This window comes from Chiloscyllium punctatum, chromosome 44 (genome assembly GCF_047496795.1).
Source record: "Chiloscyllium punctatum isolate Juve2018m chromosome 44, sChiPun1.3, whole genome shotgun sequence".
Taxonomy (NCBI): Eukaryota; Metazoa; Chordata; class Chondrichthyes; order Orectolobiformes; family Hemiscylliidae; genus Chiloscyllium; species Chiloscyllium punctatum.
This window is the reverse complement of record NC_092782.1, coordinates 41,776,713-41,795,128: the sequence shown is the minus strand read 5'-3', so window position 1 is coordinate 41,795,128 and position 18,416 is coordinate 41,776,713. Positions and strand designations below refer to the sequence as shown.

At 45.5% G+C, this 18,416-nt stretch overlaps 1 protein-coding gene across 1 annotated transcript in view; it reads left to right on the top strand.

Moving 5' to 3' along the window:
• kcp (kielin cysteine rich BMP regulator) overlaps positions 1–18,416 on the top strand; it is a 161,117-nt gene that overhangs the window by 27,534 nt on the left and 115,167 nt on the right. Inside the window, exons 3-8 of the mRNA XM_072562062.1 lie at positions 494–566; positions 1,970–2,223; positions 4,437–4,620; positions 13,994–14,133; positions 14,387–15,302; positions 16,411–17,797. Coding sequence (XP_072418163.1) covers positions 494–566; positions 1,970–2,223; positions 4,437–4,620; positions 13,994–14,133; positions 14,387–15,302; positions 16,411–17,797 — 2,954 coding nt within the window. The remainder of the gene's footprint in view (positions 1–493; positions 567–1,969; positions 2,224–4,436; positions 4,621–13,993; positions 14,134–14,386; positions 15,303–16,410; positions 17,798–18,416) is intronic.

The following is an 18,416-nucleotide window of genomic DNA, read 5'->3' as shown; positions in this document are numbered from 1 at the left end:
ATGGAAACTTTGGCCCTTTATAACTAGAGAAATATATAAGGGAGGATGTTTTGCCACAGCTTTCCAAAACCTTGGTTAGACCACAACTGAGGAGCTGTCCAGGTACCACTGCATTGAAAGGATATATTGGTCTTGGAAGGAATATAGTGCCAATTCCCGAGAATGTTTCCAGGGTATTTGGAGAATGAGCACAGTTTACAGAAATGAGGCTTGTTTCCCCCAGAGTACCGGTTTGAAGATTTTGAAAGGAATTAACCAGGTATATTGAAAGATAACTTTTTTCCCACTGTTGAGTGTTCTCAAAGGCACAAAACCACAAAACCCGAGACAAGCCACTGAACTAAGCAGTTTTGGAAACATTTCTGAATGTGAAGGCAGTGCATGTGCAGAGGCTCACTGCATAAGGCCCAGTATATGTGAGCCAGATCAATAATGTCATTCACACTTTTTACTCCAGGATTACTGCCAGTTTAATACTGTTTCTTCACACCAGGGCTATTGGCAGACCGCAGAAATCTCCCCCAGTGGATTCATTCGCCGCCCGTGGCACTGTGATAATCTCCCAGGTAAGGAGGGGCTGTCTCAGTTGGTGCTGATGTTCAGGGTGGTCATTGGAGAGGGTAAGGGGGATGATGGGAGCTCACCAAACCAGGCAGAGAGTGGTGGGGCAGTGAAGAAGCAGGCATGAGGAGGGGAATGGAATGGAGAGAGAATGCAAGGAAAACAGGCAAAGAGAGGAATGAGTGAGTGGATGAGGAATGGAGGAAAGTGTGAAGGTGTTCATGCTAGGAGTCTGAGAATGTAAACAGATCTACAGTCTGTAACTGGTAGTTATGATAAAGACATCGCAAAGGTAAGTGTGTTGTAATCTGAGATTGTGTAGGTAGCATCACTTCTCCAATATCAGGCATTCAAATACCAGGTGGGGCTATAAAATGCTCTATTCTATGACAGGCAAAGTAGGGGCTTTGTGGTGCAGTGGCAGTGTCCTTGTCTCTGATCTAGGGTGCCCATGTTCAAATCCCACGTGCTCCAGAGGTGTGTAATAATATCTCTGGGCAGGTTGATTAGAAAGAAACTATAACAGGCAGAAAAGACAGAATGTTAAAGGAGACATAGCCAAACGTTGAGCAGTGAATCCAGTTGGAGAGGGACCTAGAGGCTTCCTGCATAGACCATCAATCCCAGCAACTCTGAGTGCACTTCCACATAGGACAGAAGGAAAATCGACTTTCCTTGACTAATGTTTGGTTGCATTCATATTTCTGCCTGCCCACAAACTGAGGGGGTTACTTGAGGTTAATTACTTGTAATAAGATTACAAGCCTTGAGCTCTAACAATCTGTTCCGCCAGAGTCCTCGGGCAGGTTCGGGACGGTTTGGAGACAAGGTGAAGTTTCCTCTAAATTGTCCCATCACATTGCCAGCACAGCTTAAGGACAGAGGAATTCTGTCAGCCTGTTACTGCACGAGTAGCTGATGTCTTTGTGAATGGAGCATCTGTTTCTGATTCCAAACAGCGGTTCTTTCAATGGGCAAAACCAGCCCAGACTGCACTGACTGCAACATGGGACATGTATCAGACCACCCAGGGTGATGGATGTTTGCTGATCAGTCACACAGCCTGCATTGTGCAGGTTCAAAGGGAATCTGAGGCACTCCTGAGGGCCGCACTGACAGTGCTGGATTAACACCTAGTGATGGAGGTGCTGCTGCTTTATACAGACACTGTATGTAAACAGTATGCACTTGGAATAATCCTCATACTGACTCCCTGCTGACTACCCAGTGACTACAGTTACACAGTAAGTAACTATCAGTGTCAGTACACTGTGACTCTACAGCAATAAAGTGAGTGACTCCCACCTGACTGACCCTCCCTGAAGGCTGTAGTTCTAAGAGTTGTTCAGTCTGTTAACTGGTTCATTATATATTGGAATGAAAATGATTTGCTGTCTTTTTTTCCCAGATTCATTACCGTTGCCATATTCCTTGGTTGAGGAACGTTATTCTAATTCCGATGAACAATTCCAATTGCATGAAGAGGATTCCCCACATCCGTTGTCGCTTTCTGACATTAGTCAGTATCAGCAGCAGCAGAGTGATGCTGGGGAGTCCGTGCTAAGCCATAACCTATCATCTGCAAACCCAGAGCAACGCCTGGCAAGGCTAGAGGAGATGGTGACCTCACTGGGCACAATGCTGGATATGCTGAAAGCTCAGGTAGGGGAAGGCTGACACTGAGAAACACACATGACATCCAACACAGACTCTAACTGGACACACTTGCATAGAGACTGACCGTGTGAAATTCAGATTGAAAGTACCTGCTGTGTGGCTGACTATTGGCATCTGGTGCCCACAGTAGTGTCATTGGCACACTTATGTAAACACTTATTGGTTAACTTACTTCAAATGCCTAATCACTGAAGACATGAGTGTAATCACTTGGAATATACAGAGGAGGCAGACCTGGATGTCAATCAGTGTGCCATGCTAATTGGCTCCTAACCAAACCATTTGGCACTCAGGAGCTGGCTAAGATTCCTGTCTTAGCCTCAGAGAGCTGGACACGTGCTCAGCAGAAGATGGGTTCCCCTCCCAGTGTTCAGAAGAAGAGTCATGGAGTCTGGATATTAGCTCTATTTCTGTCCCCACAGACCCTACCCAAACTTGTTGAATTTCACCAGCGCTTTGTTTTTTTTTAAGTTTAGATTTCCAGCATCTGCAGTGTTTGCCTTTGATTCCAACACCCCTGCTTCCCCCACCCCCCACCCCCGCAACTGTTGCTCTTTAATAAGGATTATCAGCTCCTTACTGGCTAATTGCTGATCGATTTCTTCCCGCTGCCCTCCGTTCTGCAGCTGCTCATCGTTTCTCCATGAGAACACAATGCTGCAGATGCTGGAAGTATCCCACAAGCCTTGGGGGGGGGGGGTGTCGGTGGAGTCGGAACCTGTTACTGGGCTGGCTTTTCTTACTTGGGTGGCCACCTTTCCCTTGGTGCCAAACCCAAGTCAGGAACCAGAAAGTAGCTACAATAGGACTTTGCTCACAAATTTTCATTTCCAGAAACTCAGTTAAAGGTGAAAGGCCAACCAGGGCAGGAGGAAGCTTCGTGTCAGGGTTCACAGTCTGATGGAGAGGTGGGAGCAGCTGAGGCAGGTCAGAGACCACAATGGTGCCTCAAAATGGTGGCATTTGGGTTAAAATTAGTCATTACACACAGTCATCGTATGCCATAGAGAAGCCCTGCACAGTATGGCTTTGGCTGTAGCTTGGCCATGCTGCCCCAGCTGCTCTGTGAATGAGTGCTGATGTTGTGTGACTATCTGAGCTAGCAGGTTGAGAGGCTGATGTCCCAGTATTGGTGCTGTGTCTTCAGCACCCCTTTTTCCCCTGGCTGTTTCTGTACTGTCTAGCCAAGTGGCTGCTCCTGGAAGTCTGATGGGGAAAGGCACAAGGTGAGACTGTGGTGAGAAGTCAGAGGGCAGTGAAAGCAGTGCATGCTTATAGTTCCTACAATGACTTTAAATCAGAAGAGAATGTGGATGCTAGGAACCGCGATATGGTAGTGATGATCAGGTGTGAGAATATTGTCATCTTCAATGGTCTCAGCATTTCTGCGGGCAGAGCCCTCATCAGTGGGCAGCTCAATCACGATTAGCACCATCTCCACTGTCAGACACCACTGCCGCCATTCCGGAGAGTTCTAACTGTCTCCTGCTCTGTACCATCATGTCATGCCAGAGGACAGCATTTGTGGCAGTGAGGGTGGTGTAATGTGTTTGGATGATTGTGGTTGAATAGTTGCCAGATGGTACAAACTCTGAGTTGGTGTTTCATCTTTGATAGATGTGGGTGTCCATGGCATGGACACCTATCCCTAATTGCCCTTGAATGGAGCTGGTTATTTCAGGATCTGCAGTAACATGTATTCCAGTGAGAGGCAATACATCCAGGGTCATGACCCCTATCCCAGTGAGAGGCAGTACACCCAGGGTCATGACCCCTATCCCAGTGAGAGGCAGTACACCCAGGGTCATGATCCCTATCCCAGTGAGAGATAGTACACCCAGGGTCATGACCCATATCCCAGTGAGAGACAGTACGCCAGGGTCATGACCCCTATCCCAGTGAGAGACAGTGCACCCAGGGTCATGACCCATATCCCAATGAGAGACAGTACCCCAGGGTCATGACATATCCCAGTGAGAGACAGTACACCCAGGGTCATGACCCATGACCCAGTGAGAGACAGTACCCTCAGGGTCATGACCCATAACCCAGTGAGAGGCAATGCACCCAGCGTTATGACCCATGACCCAGTGAGAGACAGTACCCCAGGGTCATGACCCATGACCCAGTGAGAGACAATACTTGCCTGACTCTTTCTCTGTTCAGCTTGTAACAGTACGCTTTTCTTCCTTATTTAGAATGCTGAGCTGTTAGTACGAGTCAAGCACCTGGAGACGTGTGAATGCAGGAAGCCCACATGTTCATGGCACGGGAGACAGTATGGGGAGGGTCAGTTGTGGGAGCAAAATCTCTGCAGCACCTGTACCTGCACCAAAGGCGAGGTACATTGTTCCAGGCGGAATGACAGTGCGATCTGTCAGGGTGAGTGCTGCACACTGCGCTGGGATGGAGGGAGAGCCAAATACATTGAACACAAATTGTCTTCTAGTGGATGATGTTCATTAACATTGCAGTGTTATGACTCTGATGGGATGAATGTGCTGATAACCAGCCCGACTGCTCTGCAGGACACCCCATTTGTGTCAATATTTTGATTCAAATACCAGAGTAACCAAATTGTTTCTCTTTATTGCTGCTGTCCAGAATTAGAGATGTTCACGAGATTTATTTGGTTCTTACATAAAACCATATTATTTAAACAAGGGGGAAAAACCGCTTACAAGTAATCTATATTCCAGAATTAAACTTAATCCCAATTAACACATTCATGCGTGATAATACAGCTCTACAGAAGTTATTCGGTTTGTTTTAATAAAGGTGAAAGGGGAGACTAAAACATCCAGTGGGCCATGGGTCTAAACTCAAAGGATAAACTGGGGATGACAGCTCTCAATTCTCTGAGCTTCCTGTCGATGAGATCGAAATGCTGAGTACCGTATGATGATAGAAAACCTTCAGACTAGACTTCAGTTCGATGAAAAGTCAGTAAGACACAAGTCTTTGAATGGAAGTCACAGTTTAGTTTACAGAGTATGTGAGAGAGCAGAGGTACTGATATTTTGTACAATTCTCAGATTTCCTACAAAACTTCACTGAGAAAAATATTTGCATTTTGTCCTACTGGAAGATTTTGTTTTTAGGAATGAGAAATTCGCTTACTGCACACTTTGGAGGTCTTTTCCTTCTACTGATGTACCCCAAGTGACTGAGAAAAACAGAACGCGACTCCAGATGAGTGTTGCTAGGCAACCTTCGGTGCATAGGCCCCATGAGTCAATCTCTTTGATATCATGTTTTTCAGCAATAATTGCAATTAGTCATTATTTTATCACTGTTAAAAGCTTTTTACCCATCTCTTTTCCAAAGTTACTTCACTTTTCAACAACTAAGTGAGTTATAGCCCAAGTTCTGCTGAACAATTTCAAGAAATCACATGTCCCTTCAAAACCTTGGTAAATCTTTATCATCTAAAATTGTCTAAACAGTACTATTGCACAACTCCTTGAGATTCTTAAATATAAATACGTATTCTCAATAGCACTAAACATTGATAATGGAGGAAACTACATATAAATAGGCAATTTAGCCCAACCAGTCCATTCTGGCAGGCATGGTCTGATCCCTCTCCTTTCCTTCCTCTCATAAATCTTATCATAATCCACAAATCACTTTCCCTCAAATATTGTGTAAGTTCCCCTTCAGTATATCCATGCAATTCATCTCGATCACTCCCTGAGGTAGCAACTTTCATATTCTCACCATTCTCTAGGTAAACACATTTCTTTTGAGTTACATTTTTGATATCTTGGTAATTTTCATATTCATGACCATTTTATTTTGTCCTTAGAGTGATCACATATTATCACATATACCCGAGAGACCCGGGTTCAATTCCTGCCTCAGGCAACTCTCTGTGTGGAGTTTGCACATTCTCCCCGTGTCTGCGTGGTTTTTCTCCGGGTGCTCCGGTTTCCTCCCACAATCCAAAAATGTGAAGGTCAGGTGAATTGGCGAGGCTAAATTGCCCATAGTGTAAGGTGAAAGGGTAAATGTAGGGGAATGAGTCTGGATGATTTGCACTTCGGCGGGTCGGTGTGGACTTGTTGGGCCGAAGGGCCTGTTTCCACACTGTAAGTAATCTAATCTGTGTCCTTAACGCCACAAGAAATAGGAACGGACGTAGGCTATTTGGCCTCTTAAATCACCTCCACCATTCAATAGGAACCTGTCTCATCCAACATTCCTCTTATATCCTTTTCTGTGTTTTACTGTAATCCTTCCCTTACTGATCAAGAACCTATCTATCTCAGCCTTAAAGATGCATAAGGAATCTGCCCCCACAACGTTCTGTGGCAAGGAGTTCCAAAGACACTCAACCCTCTGAAAAACGAAATTCCTCCTCATCTCAGTCTTAAATTGGCACCACCTAATTCAGAGACCATGCCCTCTGGTCATAGACTCTCCCATGAAGGGAAACCTCCTCTCAGCATTTACCCTGTCAAGCCCCTTAGGAATTGTTATGTTTCAATGAGATCACCTCTCAATCTTCTGCATTCCAGTGAACACTCCCAGCCTGTTTAGCCTTTGCTCATAAGATCCATTCCAGGGGTCATCCACGTGAACCCTCTCTGAAGTACCTTCAATGAAATTATATTTTTCCTTAAATAAGGGGATGCAAGCTGTATGCAGTACACCAGATGTGGTCTCACCAGTACTGTGTACAGTTGCAGTAAGACTCCCCTACTCTTGTCCTCCAACTCCTTTGAAATAAGGACCAACATTCCAGTGTTACTTTGTGCCCCTGTGTGCTAGCGTTCTGCCTTTTATGTACACATACCCCCAACTCCTTTTGTGTAGCAGCTTTCTGCCCGTTTTCTCCATTTAGATAATAATCTTTTGTTCTTCCTCCAAACCAACTTCACATTTTCCCACATTATACTCTGTTTGCCAACTTTTACCCACTTGCTTAACCAATCAATATCTGTCAGTAAGGTGTTTGTATCCCTCTCAGAATCTGCCTTTCCATCTATTTTTGTGTCATCTGCAAATTTAGCTACAGTACATTCACATCCTTCCCCAGTTCATTAATATATAATGTAAACAGTTGCGTTCCCAACACTGATTCCTATAAAACCTCACTGGTGACAGATCACCAATGTGAACAATAGTCCCTTATACTCACTCGCAGTTTCCTGTCCAAGTGCCAATTCTCTATCCAGCCAATATACTGTCTCCGACACAGTGGGCACTTATCTTATGACTTAACCTTTTATGATGTACCCTGTTGAATGCCTTCTTGAAGTCCAAATGCAACACATCTACCTGGTCCCCTCTATCTACTCTGTTCAAGACTTCCTTGAAAATCTCCAGTAAATTAGTCAGACAGGATTTCCCTTTCATGAAGCCATGCTGATTTGTTGATCATTTTCCAAATGTTCTGCGATTACTTCACTCATACTTGATTCCAGTAACAGTAGTTGTTCGGGTGATTGGCCTTTAGTTACCTACTTATTGCCCCCTTCCTTTTTTGAATAGTAGAAGTGTCAGATCAGCACACTAATACACTGCTACTTTTCTAGAATCTAAGGATTTTGGGAAAACTACAACCAATGCATCTCTGTAGCTATCTCTTTTAGGATCCTCAGCTGTTAGCCAATAGGGCGAGGGTATTTATTTGCCTTTAGTCCCATTTGTTTGTCGAACACTCCCTCCTTTAGTGATAGTGATGGTATGTAATATTCCCGTGTTTGCTGACAGTGATTATATTTAATACACCCCTCTTTAGTGACAGTGATGATATTTAATACTCCCCTCTTTAGTGACAGTGATGGTATTTAATACATCCTTTTTTGTGGCAGTGATGATATTTAATATTCCCCACTTTAGTGGCAGTGATGACATTTAATACTCCCTTCCTTAGTGACAGTGATGGTATGTAATACTTCCTCATTTAGTGACAGTGATGGTATTTAATCGTCTCTTTTTAGTGGCAGTGATGATATTTAATACTCCCCTCTTTTGTGACAGTGAAGTTATTTAATACTCCCCTCTTTAGTGATAGTGATGGTGTGTAATACTCCAGTGTTTGCTGACAGTGATTATATTTAATACTCCCTTTAGTGACAGTGATGGCATTTAATACTCCCTTCTTTAATGATAGTAATGTTGTTTAATGCTCACTTCTTTAGTGACAGTGATGTTATTTAATAATCCCATCTTTAGTGACAGTAGTGGTATTTAATACTCCTCTCTTTAGTGACAGTGATGGTATTTAATACTCCTCTCTTTAGTGAAAGTGATGGTGTTTAAAACCCCTTTCTTTAATGACAGTGATGGTGTTTAATACTCCTATCTTTAGTGACAATGATGGCATTTAATACTCCCTTGTTTAGTGACAGTGTTGGTATTTAATACTCCCCTCTTTCATCACAGTGATGGTATGTAATACTCCCCTCTTTCATCACAGTGATGGTATTTAATACTCCCCTCTTTAGTGACAGTGATGGTATTTAGTACTCTCCTCTTTAGTGAGAGTGATGGTATTTAATACTCAATTCTATAGTGATAGTGATGGTGTTTAATTCCTCCCTCATATTCTTTAGTGGTAATGGGATGTTCAAAGTAACGACTTTGTGTGTGACTCCTCTCCATTTACTTGATCCCCAAAACTCTTCTCGGATTCATTTTCGAAAGAGCCAATGCTTACTTTGACCTCTTCCCTTTTTTTGTATTTTTAAAGAAGATCTTATTGCCAGCTTTTACATTCCTTGCTAGCTTGCCTTTTTAAATTTATTTTCTCTGTCCTTATTGTCTTTTTATCTTTTGCTGGATTCTGAATTTATCCCAGTCTTCAGGGCTGTCCCTGACTTTGGCCTTCCTTTATGATTTATTTTGCAGCTTGATGCTGCTCATTCTCCTTAACTTCCTTGGTTAGCCATGGTTGGTTTACCTCTCAGAATCTTCCATCCTAACTGGGATATAATTTTGCTGAGGGTCATGGATTGTCCCTGCCTGCTTACTGTGATTCCTGCTCATCTATCCACCCACTTGACAATGGTATGACTCTGTCCTCATACCATTGTATTTCCCTTCATTTAAGTTAAACTCAGTTGTTTCTGACCTAAGGTTCTCATTCCCAAAGTGAGTGTTAAATATATTACATTATGATCACTGTTTCCTCGGAGATCATTTGCTAATCCTGCTGCAGTACCAATTGCCAGATCTGGGATAGCCTGTTCCTTGTTTGGCTCCACAGCAAGTTGCCCTAGGAGACTATCTCTAATACACTGTATAAATTTGTTGTCATAGCTATCCATTCCAATTTGATTTAGCCAATCAACACGAAGATTAATGTTGATTTATACCCTTTCCTACATTGTGGCTCCTGTTTGGGGGGGGGGGGGGGGGGGCGGGGGGACTGTACATTACTCCTATTAATGTCCTCTTTTCCTTGCCATTCTTTACCTTCATCCAAATGGAGTCTAGATTGAATGTCACAAACAGTTCTTGTTTCATCTCTTATTAACTGTGCTACCCGACCACCTTTTCCCTCCCTTCTGTCTCTCAGAAGGGTCAAATAGCCTTGAATATTAAGTTCTCAGGTTTGACCTGTTGTAACCATGTTTCCACAATGAGATCATATTCATATTCCTCAATTTCCAACTTTAGCTTGGCTACCTTATTCCGAATTCTTTGTGCATTCAGATGCAAAGCCTTTAAGTTTGTTCTGTTATGGAGTTTCCCAACACTTTTATGATTCCTTGGTACAATATGACATTCACACATTCTGTCCCTACCCTTTGTTTTCAGGTAACAAACAGCCCCTTTCTCCTTTTATCTTTTGACTTTCTAATTTTCCGTGCATCTAATCCTATCCCCCAACGATTTAGTTTAAAGCCCTATCTAAAGCCCCTGTTATACGATTTTCTAAGACTTGGCTCCCAGCATAAATCTGGTGGAGCTGGTCCCAGCAAAACAGCCCTCTCATTCCCCGGGACTGGTGCCAAAGCCTCATGAATTATTGAATCCATTTCTTCCACACCAATCTTTGAGCCACACTTTTACCTCTGTCTTGTTGACTTTGTGCCAATTTGCTTGTGATTCAGGTCATAGTTGGGAGATTCTTACTTTTTTGGTTCTGTGTTTAAGTTTAGCTTCCAGCTGCTCATATTCCCTCAGCAGAACCTCTTTCTACCTATGTCATTGGTATCTATGTGGACCACAACAACTGGATCTTTCCCTTCTCACTACATGTTCCTGTGCAGTTCAGATGAGATATCCTGAACCCAGGCCCACACTGGCAGCACGGCCTTTGGGAATCTCAATCTTAGCCAAAGATAGCAGTGTTTATTCCTCTGACCACATCCCTGATTTACAACTACATTTCTCTTTTTTAATCTCCTCTTGAATGGCTCCCTGTACCATAGTGCTGTAGTCGGTTTATACCTCTGCATTGCAGCCTCCATTCTCACCTACACAGGGCACAAGAATCTTAAACCTATCAACAAACACATTGACTTGGATCCCATTTATCACCCCCAGAGAAAAAGAACAGGAAATGATGTCACCACAGGAAATGATGTCACCAACCCAGGGACATCTAAATGCATAAATAGAAATTGGGTCATGCCACCAGGACTTTGTCTGATGATGTTACCTAGTATGGTGACGAAGTGTCTGAAAACGATCCTTCCAGCTTAGCAGACAAGCCAACATCCAGAAACTTAAACCTGTTAGACAAGTGCAAGGGCAGGGGTTCCTTCAGCACTACCTTGTGGGTTTCTCTATCTGCCTCACTTGTGGTCACACTCTCCTGTCTGTGACCACTGACTGAATTTGAGGTAGTTAATCTAAGGAGTGTGACTGCCTCCTGAAACACAGCATTCAGGTAAGTCTCCCCCTCCCTGATTTGTTGCAGTGTTAGAAACTCAGACTCCAGCTCATCAACTCTGAGTTGGAGTTCCTCAAACAACCAATACTTCCTAAGATGTGGTCACAGTGAACCACAATAGGCTCTACCATCTCTCACATCATGCAGGTGCAACACATCATCAAACATTTTACAGTTTCAAAGAGCTTTATTCTGCTCCATGCTGCTCTATGTTTTGTACTCTTGGGTGAAGAGAATCATACCAATAAGAGAATATTCCAAGTCAGGTCTAACTAATGTTTGCTACAAGTTTACTTTTATTTCTGTACCTTACAGCTGTACTTTTATTTCACTACCTCAAGAAATAAATTGATTTGGAGATGCCGATGTTGGACTGGGGTGTACAAAGTTTAAAAATCACACAACACCAGGTTATAGTCCAACAGGTTTAATTGGAAGCACACTAGCTTTCGGAGTGACGCTCCTTCATCAGGTGGTAGTGGAGGGCTCAATCCTAACACACAGAATTTATAGCAAAAATTTACAGTGTGATGTAACTGAAATTATACATTGCAAAATTGATTGTCTGTTAAGCCTTTCATCTGTTAGAATACCGTGATAGTTTCACTTCTTTCATGTGTAAATCACAAAACCCTTTTTTTTAAAAAGTTGCATTCTCAGGTTAGCTGTTAACAATGGTGATAGCTAGACAATATGTTGAAGGTGTTGGCCCCCCGTGGTCTCTGTCTATGACCTGATGTTTAGATTGATTCTAATCTAAAAAGTGAGATAATGGAGTTTTACATGAATTCATCCAGTTTTTGAGCAAAGTACAATGTAACCCTGCAAGTACAAATTCACCCCACAAAATATATGTGCGCATGTGGGTCTTTGTCTGTGTGTGTGTGTGTGAGTTGGGGGTTGTGAATGTGAGAAAGTGTTTGTGTGTAGTGAGTACAGTGTGTCTTAAGTCTGTGAAGGGGTGTGTGTGTGTGTGTGTGGTGCAATGGTGGTCACCTGTAATGTGACATGAACCCAAGGTCCTGGTTGAGGCCCTCCCTATGCGTACCGAACTTAGCTATCAGCCTCTGTTCAGCCACTTTTCTCTGCTTCCTGTCCCGAAGTCCACCTTGGAGGATGGTCACCCGAAGGTCCGAGTAGTCCAGGACATTCAGCCTCAGACCTTTGGCTGACCATCCTCAAGGTGGACTTCGGGACAGTGAAACTATCACGGTATTCTAACAGATGAAAGGCTTAACAGACAATCAATTTTTCAATGTATAATTTCAGTTACATCACTCTGTAAATTTTTGCTATAAATTCTGTGTGCTGGGATTGAGCCCTCCACTACCACCTGATGAAGGAGCGTCACTCCGAAAGCTAGTGTGCTTCCAATTAAACCTGTTGGACTATAACCTGGTGTTGTGTGATTTTTAACTCAAGAAATAAAATCATTGAAATGATAACTATCAGCTGTGGCTCACTGGTAGCAAATCCTATTAAATGTTGTGGACTCAAATCTGACTCTATAGACCCAAGACCATAGTCCAGACTATATGACACGGCAATGCTATTGGAGGAGTTGTGTTTTTAATTGGCAGAATTCTGATGTAGCGCTGTATTAGCGAAGGCTAGTACTGAGGCAGTGTAGAATTGGGAGAGGGACAGTACTGAGGCAGTGTGGAATTGGGAGAGGGGCAGTACTGAGGCAGTGTGGAATTGGAGGTACAGCACCGAGGGGGTGTGGAATTGGAGAAGGGGCGGTACTGAGGGGGTGTGGAATTGGAGGGACAGCACCGAGGGGGTGTGGAATTGGAGGAGGGGCAGTACAAGTGGATGTGGAATTGGAAGGACAGTACTGAGGGAGGGCAGGATTGGAGGGCAGTACCAAGGGAGGGTGGGATTGGAGGAGGTGCAGGACCGAGGGAGGGCGGGATTGGAGGAGGTGCAGGACCGAGGGAGGGCGGGATTGGAGGAGGTGCAGGACGGGATTGGCGGAGGTGCAGGACCGAGGGAGGGCGGGATTGGCGGAGGTGCAGGACCGAGGGGGGGCGGGATTGGAGGAGGTGCAGGACGGGATTGGCGGAGGTGCAGGACCGAGGGAGGGCGGGATTGGCGGAGGTGCAGGACCGAGGGGGGGCGGGATTGGAGGAGGTGCAGGACCGAGGGGGGGCGGAATTGGCGGAGGTGCAGGACCGAGGGGGGGCGGAATTGGCGGAGGTGCAGGACCGAGGGGGGGCGGGATTGGCGGAGGTGCAGGACCGAGGGGGGGCGGGATTGGCGGAGGTGCAGGACCGAGGGAGGGCGGGATTGGCGGAGGTGCAGGACCGAGGGAGGGCGGGATTGGTGGAGGTGCAGGACCGAGGGAGGGCGGGATTGGCGGAGGTATTGGTTTTCAGATTGGAGATGGTAAACTGAGGCTTGTGTGCTCTCTGAGATGAGAATAGAGAGACACCTTGCTGTTGTTGTACCTCTTGATACAGGTCATAGAGCCATAGAGATGTACAGCATGGCAACAGACCCTTCCGTCCAACCCGTCAATGCCGACCAGATATCCCAACCCAATCTAGTCCCGCCTGCCAGCACCCGGCCCATATCCCTCCTAACCCTTCCGATTCATATGTCCATCCAGGTGCTGCTTAAGTGTTGCAATTGTACCAGCCCTGACCACTTCCTCTGGCAGCTCATTCCACACACGTACCACCCTCTGCATGGAAATGTTGCCCCTTAGGTCTCTTTTATGTCTTTCCCCTCTCACCCTAAACCTATGCCCTCTAGTTCTGGACTCCCCGATCCCAGGGAAAAGACTGTTTATTTATCCTATCCATGCCCCTTATAATTTTGTAGACATCTATAAGGTCACCCTGATGCTTATCTCCTGTCTCTCATCAGCCTCATGCTCTGAACATTATGCTTTCTTCCCAGATCCCTGTGTTACCAGACCCTGCAAGAATGGGGGTCACTGCCAAGCTCTCCCCTCGGACTCTGGGCAACATCCCTCTGGATTTACCTGCAGCTGCCCCATGACATCCACAGGACGTCTGTGTGAGAAGCCAATGGTTCAGGTAGTGACGTGCTGAGCAGTTCGTGGACAGGGCTGATTGGCTGAAACAGTAATCACACAAACCGACGTGGCCACCCATCCATAGGGAGCATTGGACCTGGCTATTCAGTCCATCAGAGCCGACCCTTTAGGGGTTGCAGGGAGGGGGGTTCTGGGAGACTGGGTGGTAACTCACTGTATCCCAGTATTTTGGGATTCTTATCAAGATGTGTTTGATGGATGACCTTTAACTGTAGCCCTTGTTCATCCTGCAGGTCTGCTCTCTGCCCAGGCTTACAGGTGTTTGTAAAGGAAAGCACAGCGTTTCGACGAGGCGCTGGTATTACTGTACCCTCTCGGGTCTTTGTGAGGAGTTTGATTATAGTGGCTGTGGCGGAAACAGCAACAATTTTCAGACACATGAGGAATGCACAAAGCGATGTGAAGTTGGTGCTTGCTGCTTCCGCCAACCAAAGCTGACCAACTTCCTGATTGGCTACGACCATGAAGGTTATGATCGCTATGGATACAATGTATCTGGCCTGGATCGGTCTGGTAGGCATCTGGTGGCCTTTAACCCTGTGCGTTCTGGACCTGCACTGTTCGGGCCAAATGGACAGGTCTTCAGTGGCCTGAGCGACGGACGTGAATTTGACAAGTATGGGTTTGACAAACAGGGTTATGACCGGGATGGGTTTCATAAGGACACTGGGTTTAATCTGACTGGATACAATAAAAGAGGAGAGCACGACTCCAGACACGAGTTTGACACGACTGGATTCAACGCTGAAGGTTATAACCGTGCCCAGTTTGACTGTGTTGGGATCAATCGCGAGGGGTTCAACTACCTTGGCTATTTCGCAGCCTTTGACTACCATTGTGAATACCTGCCGTCCTCACACTGCCAGGCCATCGATCGAGCTGACCTGAGGAGAGAGGTGGTCAGCTTCAGACCAGGCCAGAGGTGTGAGGACAGCTCCTGTGGCCAGAGTTGTGGCTGCACCTTCCAAGGTCGTTCCTATCACTTTGGCGAGTCCTTTGAGTACAGTTGTGAGATCTGTCTGTGCAGTTACACCGGAGTGATCGAGTGTAATTGTCGACATGTCAGTCAACGCAAGGAGATCCGAGATATGATGGCTGGCGAGATGAAGGCTTATCAGGCCGCAATACGGGATCTCTACTCAAAACAAGGTATGGCCTCATCTCAGGCGCCCGTTAGCATAAGGGAACTTCTGTGTAAAAAGTGAGCACTGTGTGAGGGCACCTGCCTGTGAATGTGTTTGAAGGCATGCACTTACATCTATGTGTCTGTGAGTGTGAGGAACGGGCATGTTCCTCAAAACCAGCAACTATTCTTTCATACAAGGGACAACACGGCTGAGTCTAATCCTGTCCTTATCCATTAATCCTGCCTCACCTTACCCCCCAGCGATTTTGTATATGTATACACACACACAAATACCTACACCTGCCTGTCTGCGTGTGTGTGTCTCTGTATTAGATGCTATGTTTTAGATGAGACATTAAATTGAGCAAAATAAAACCCGAAAGAGCTGCGGAAGGTGTAAATCAGAAACAAAAACAGAAATTGCTGGAAAAGCTCAGCAGGGTTGGCAGCATCTGCAGAGAGCAATCAGAGTTAATATTTCGGGTCAAGTGATCTTTCCTCTGAACTGAGGAACTCCCAATTCTGAGGGAGGGTCACTCAACCAAAAATGTCAGTTCTGATTTCTCTCCATTAATTTGAGCACCTGTTTTCCCTTTTAAGTGGTCGGTAAAACCCCATGATCCTATTTTGGAAAAAAAAACCATGGGTTTCTTCCTGGTTTCCTGCCCATTATTTATCTGTCACTATAATGGCCTGAACAGATTATAACCTGTCGTTATGTCAACACCAATTGGGACACTGGAGAAATAGATTCACCAAACAAGTGGCCTCTGCCCTTCAGAACAGAGTCCAATTCTGCCAATTCGTCAAACCATCGAGCCAAATGATGTGGAGGTTTGGCCATACGTAATGGGAGTGCAAGCCCCCTGCCATTCACAGCCAGAATTAAAGTGTTGTACAGGATTGTCTGACAATCCTTCATCAATCACTTATGCTGTTTATTTTCCTTCAACCAAACCCACTAAAACACATGAACCACAATCATCTATCACGCTGCTGAGTGTGGGATCCTGCTGTTGTTTTGCTTCCTGTGTTGTAACAGTGTGCTATTGGCCGTAAGGAATTATGGGCCGTGTTGAATCAGGGAAACATGCAGTCGAAATATAAATTGCTCTCCTATGGCCCTGACAGGTACCTGGGAGGAGTTTGCCAGATTGAGAGCGGAGTACGCCCGGCAGGCCAATGGTCCATCGACCTTCCTTCCCTGGCACCGATACTTTCTCCGCATGGTTGAGCGGGAGTTGCAGAAGGTATCATGTGACATCAGCATTCCATACTTTGAATGGACCATTGATGTGGGCTCAATGGAAAGCTCAACTGCCTGGCAGGCTAATTTCTTTGGGCCGAATGGAGACTCCAAGACAGAATGTGTCTTACAACACCCTTTCCAGCAGGACAGCAAGTGGGAACCTTGTCTTCGTCGCCAGTTTAACTCTTCCATCACTCTGCCTGATGCCATCAACATCCAGCTGATATTGGCAGAAGAAGACTATGACCAATTCTCCATTCAGATGGAGGCCATCTCGGGCCTCTTCCATCTTTGGGTTGGAGGTCACATGGCCTCTCCTTTCAGTCCTTACGATCCAATCTTCCTGTCTCATTATGCATTTGTCGACAAGCTTTGGACTCACTGGCAAGACCGCAGTCCCAATGGCTTGCCCCGTTATCCTCCTGAACTCCGGTTTGTGAAGATGAAGCCATTTGACGTTGCCCCAGATGATATCCTCCTGTCTCAGCAACAGCTATGTACGACCTACGCCCCAGTCACACTTGGTGCCCCCTGCAACGATACGACCCCTGACCCCGCCATCCATCACCACAACGGCTACAACGGGGAAGATTATGATCAACCTGCCCAGCCTGAACTGCAGGGAGAGTATGATGTGCATGGCTACAATCAGTACGGATACGATCGCCATGGCTACGACCAATCCAGTTGGGATCCATATGGTTACAACAGAGACCATTTCAATCGGGATGGCTTCGATGTTGAAGGATTTGATGTTTCTGGATATAATCGGTATGGATTCAATCGGTCACAAGTGACACCGTTTGGAATGAGGAAGGATGAGTCCTATCTGCCTTATGTTGAAGTGGAGCTCATCGATTCGCTCTTTGACAGGGGCTATAACATGTACGGGTACAACAAGTTTGGGTTGGATAAGAACGGGTTCGATGTGTTTGGCTTTGATGAGAATGGCTATGACAAGGACAACTGTAATTACTTCTTCCATGGCCCTCATCACATGAGATTCTACTTCTTCATCCAGCAGCAGTTATACATGACCAGTCCCGAGCTGCTGCTCAATGTTAAACGTATCTGCCCTCCCATAAGCCCGCTCCCAGATTGGTGGCTTGTTCAGAACTGGATGACTATCGACGTGCAAGAAACAGTCACCACAGTCAGGCTGATTGAACAGAAATGGGCATCCAGTCATCCATTTGACCGCGGATATATCCCCAGCATCACCTCCGTGAAGGACAACAACCTCTGGCTTCCTGTGACTCCTGACCTCAGGTAGGCATGCCGATTTGGTTTATTGCTGGTTGATTTCGGAGCTAATTTTATGAGGACCCTGTTTCCAGGATACAGCATCATTTGAACTCTGACCCAAGGAAGCACTTCTTCCTCGGTTACAGAAGGGAAGTATTGTCGATGCTGGAAATCAGAGGCTGCTGGTAACAAGTCTGGCAGCATCTGTGGAGAGAGATACACAGTTAATAGGGGGAGGTTGGCCACACTGAGATGGGTTTGGAGATGTGGCAGTGAGCAAAATTAAACATTAATGAGTTGCGCCAGTTGTCTGGAACATTCCTGGTTTTCCTGGAAGTCTCTGCAGTGATGACCGGTTTTACAGCAGCAGAGGGAAGCTACTAAAATAGATAAAATGGACAATTAGCAGGGATCTTCCCCAGGGCAGTGCCACTGTGTAAATGCTGTGTCAGCACCTCGGCTAATCAGAGGATGTGACTGCACAAAGGCAGATGACTAACTGGTCACTTGCTGGAAAATTGGCAAGGAAGCTTTCTGTGCTGTTAGCCAATTTACATTCCAATAACTGGCCCCGATAGCCAGGAATTTAGTATGTCCCAAAAATTCAGGTCACAATGACATAAAAATTAGGAAGTGGAATTGA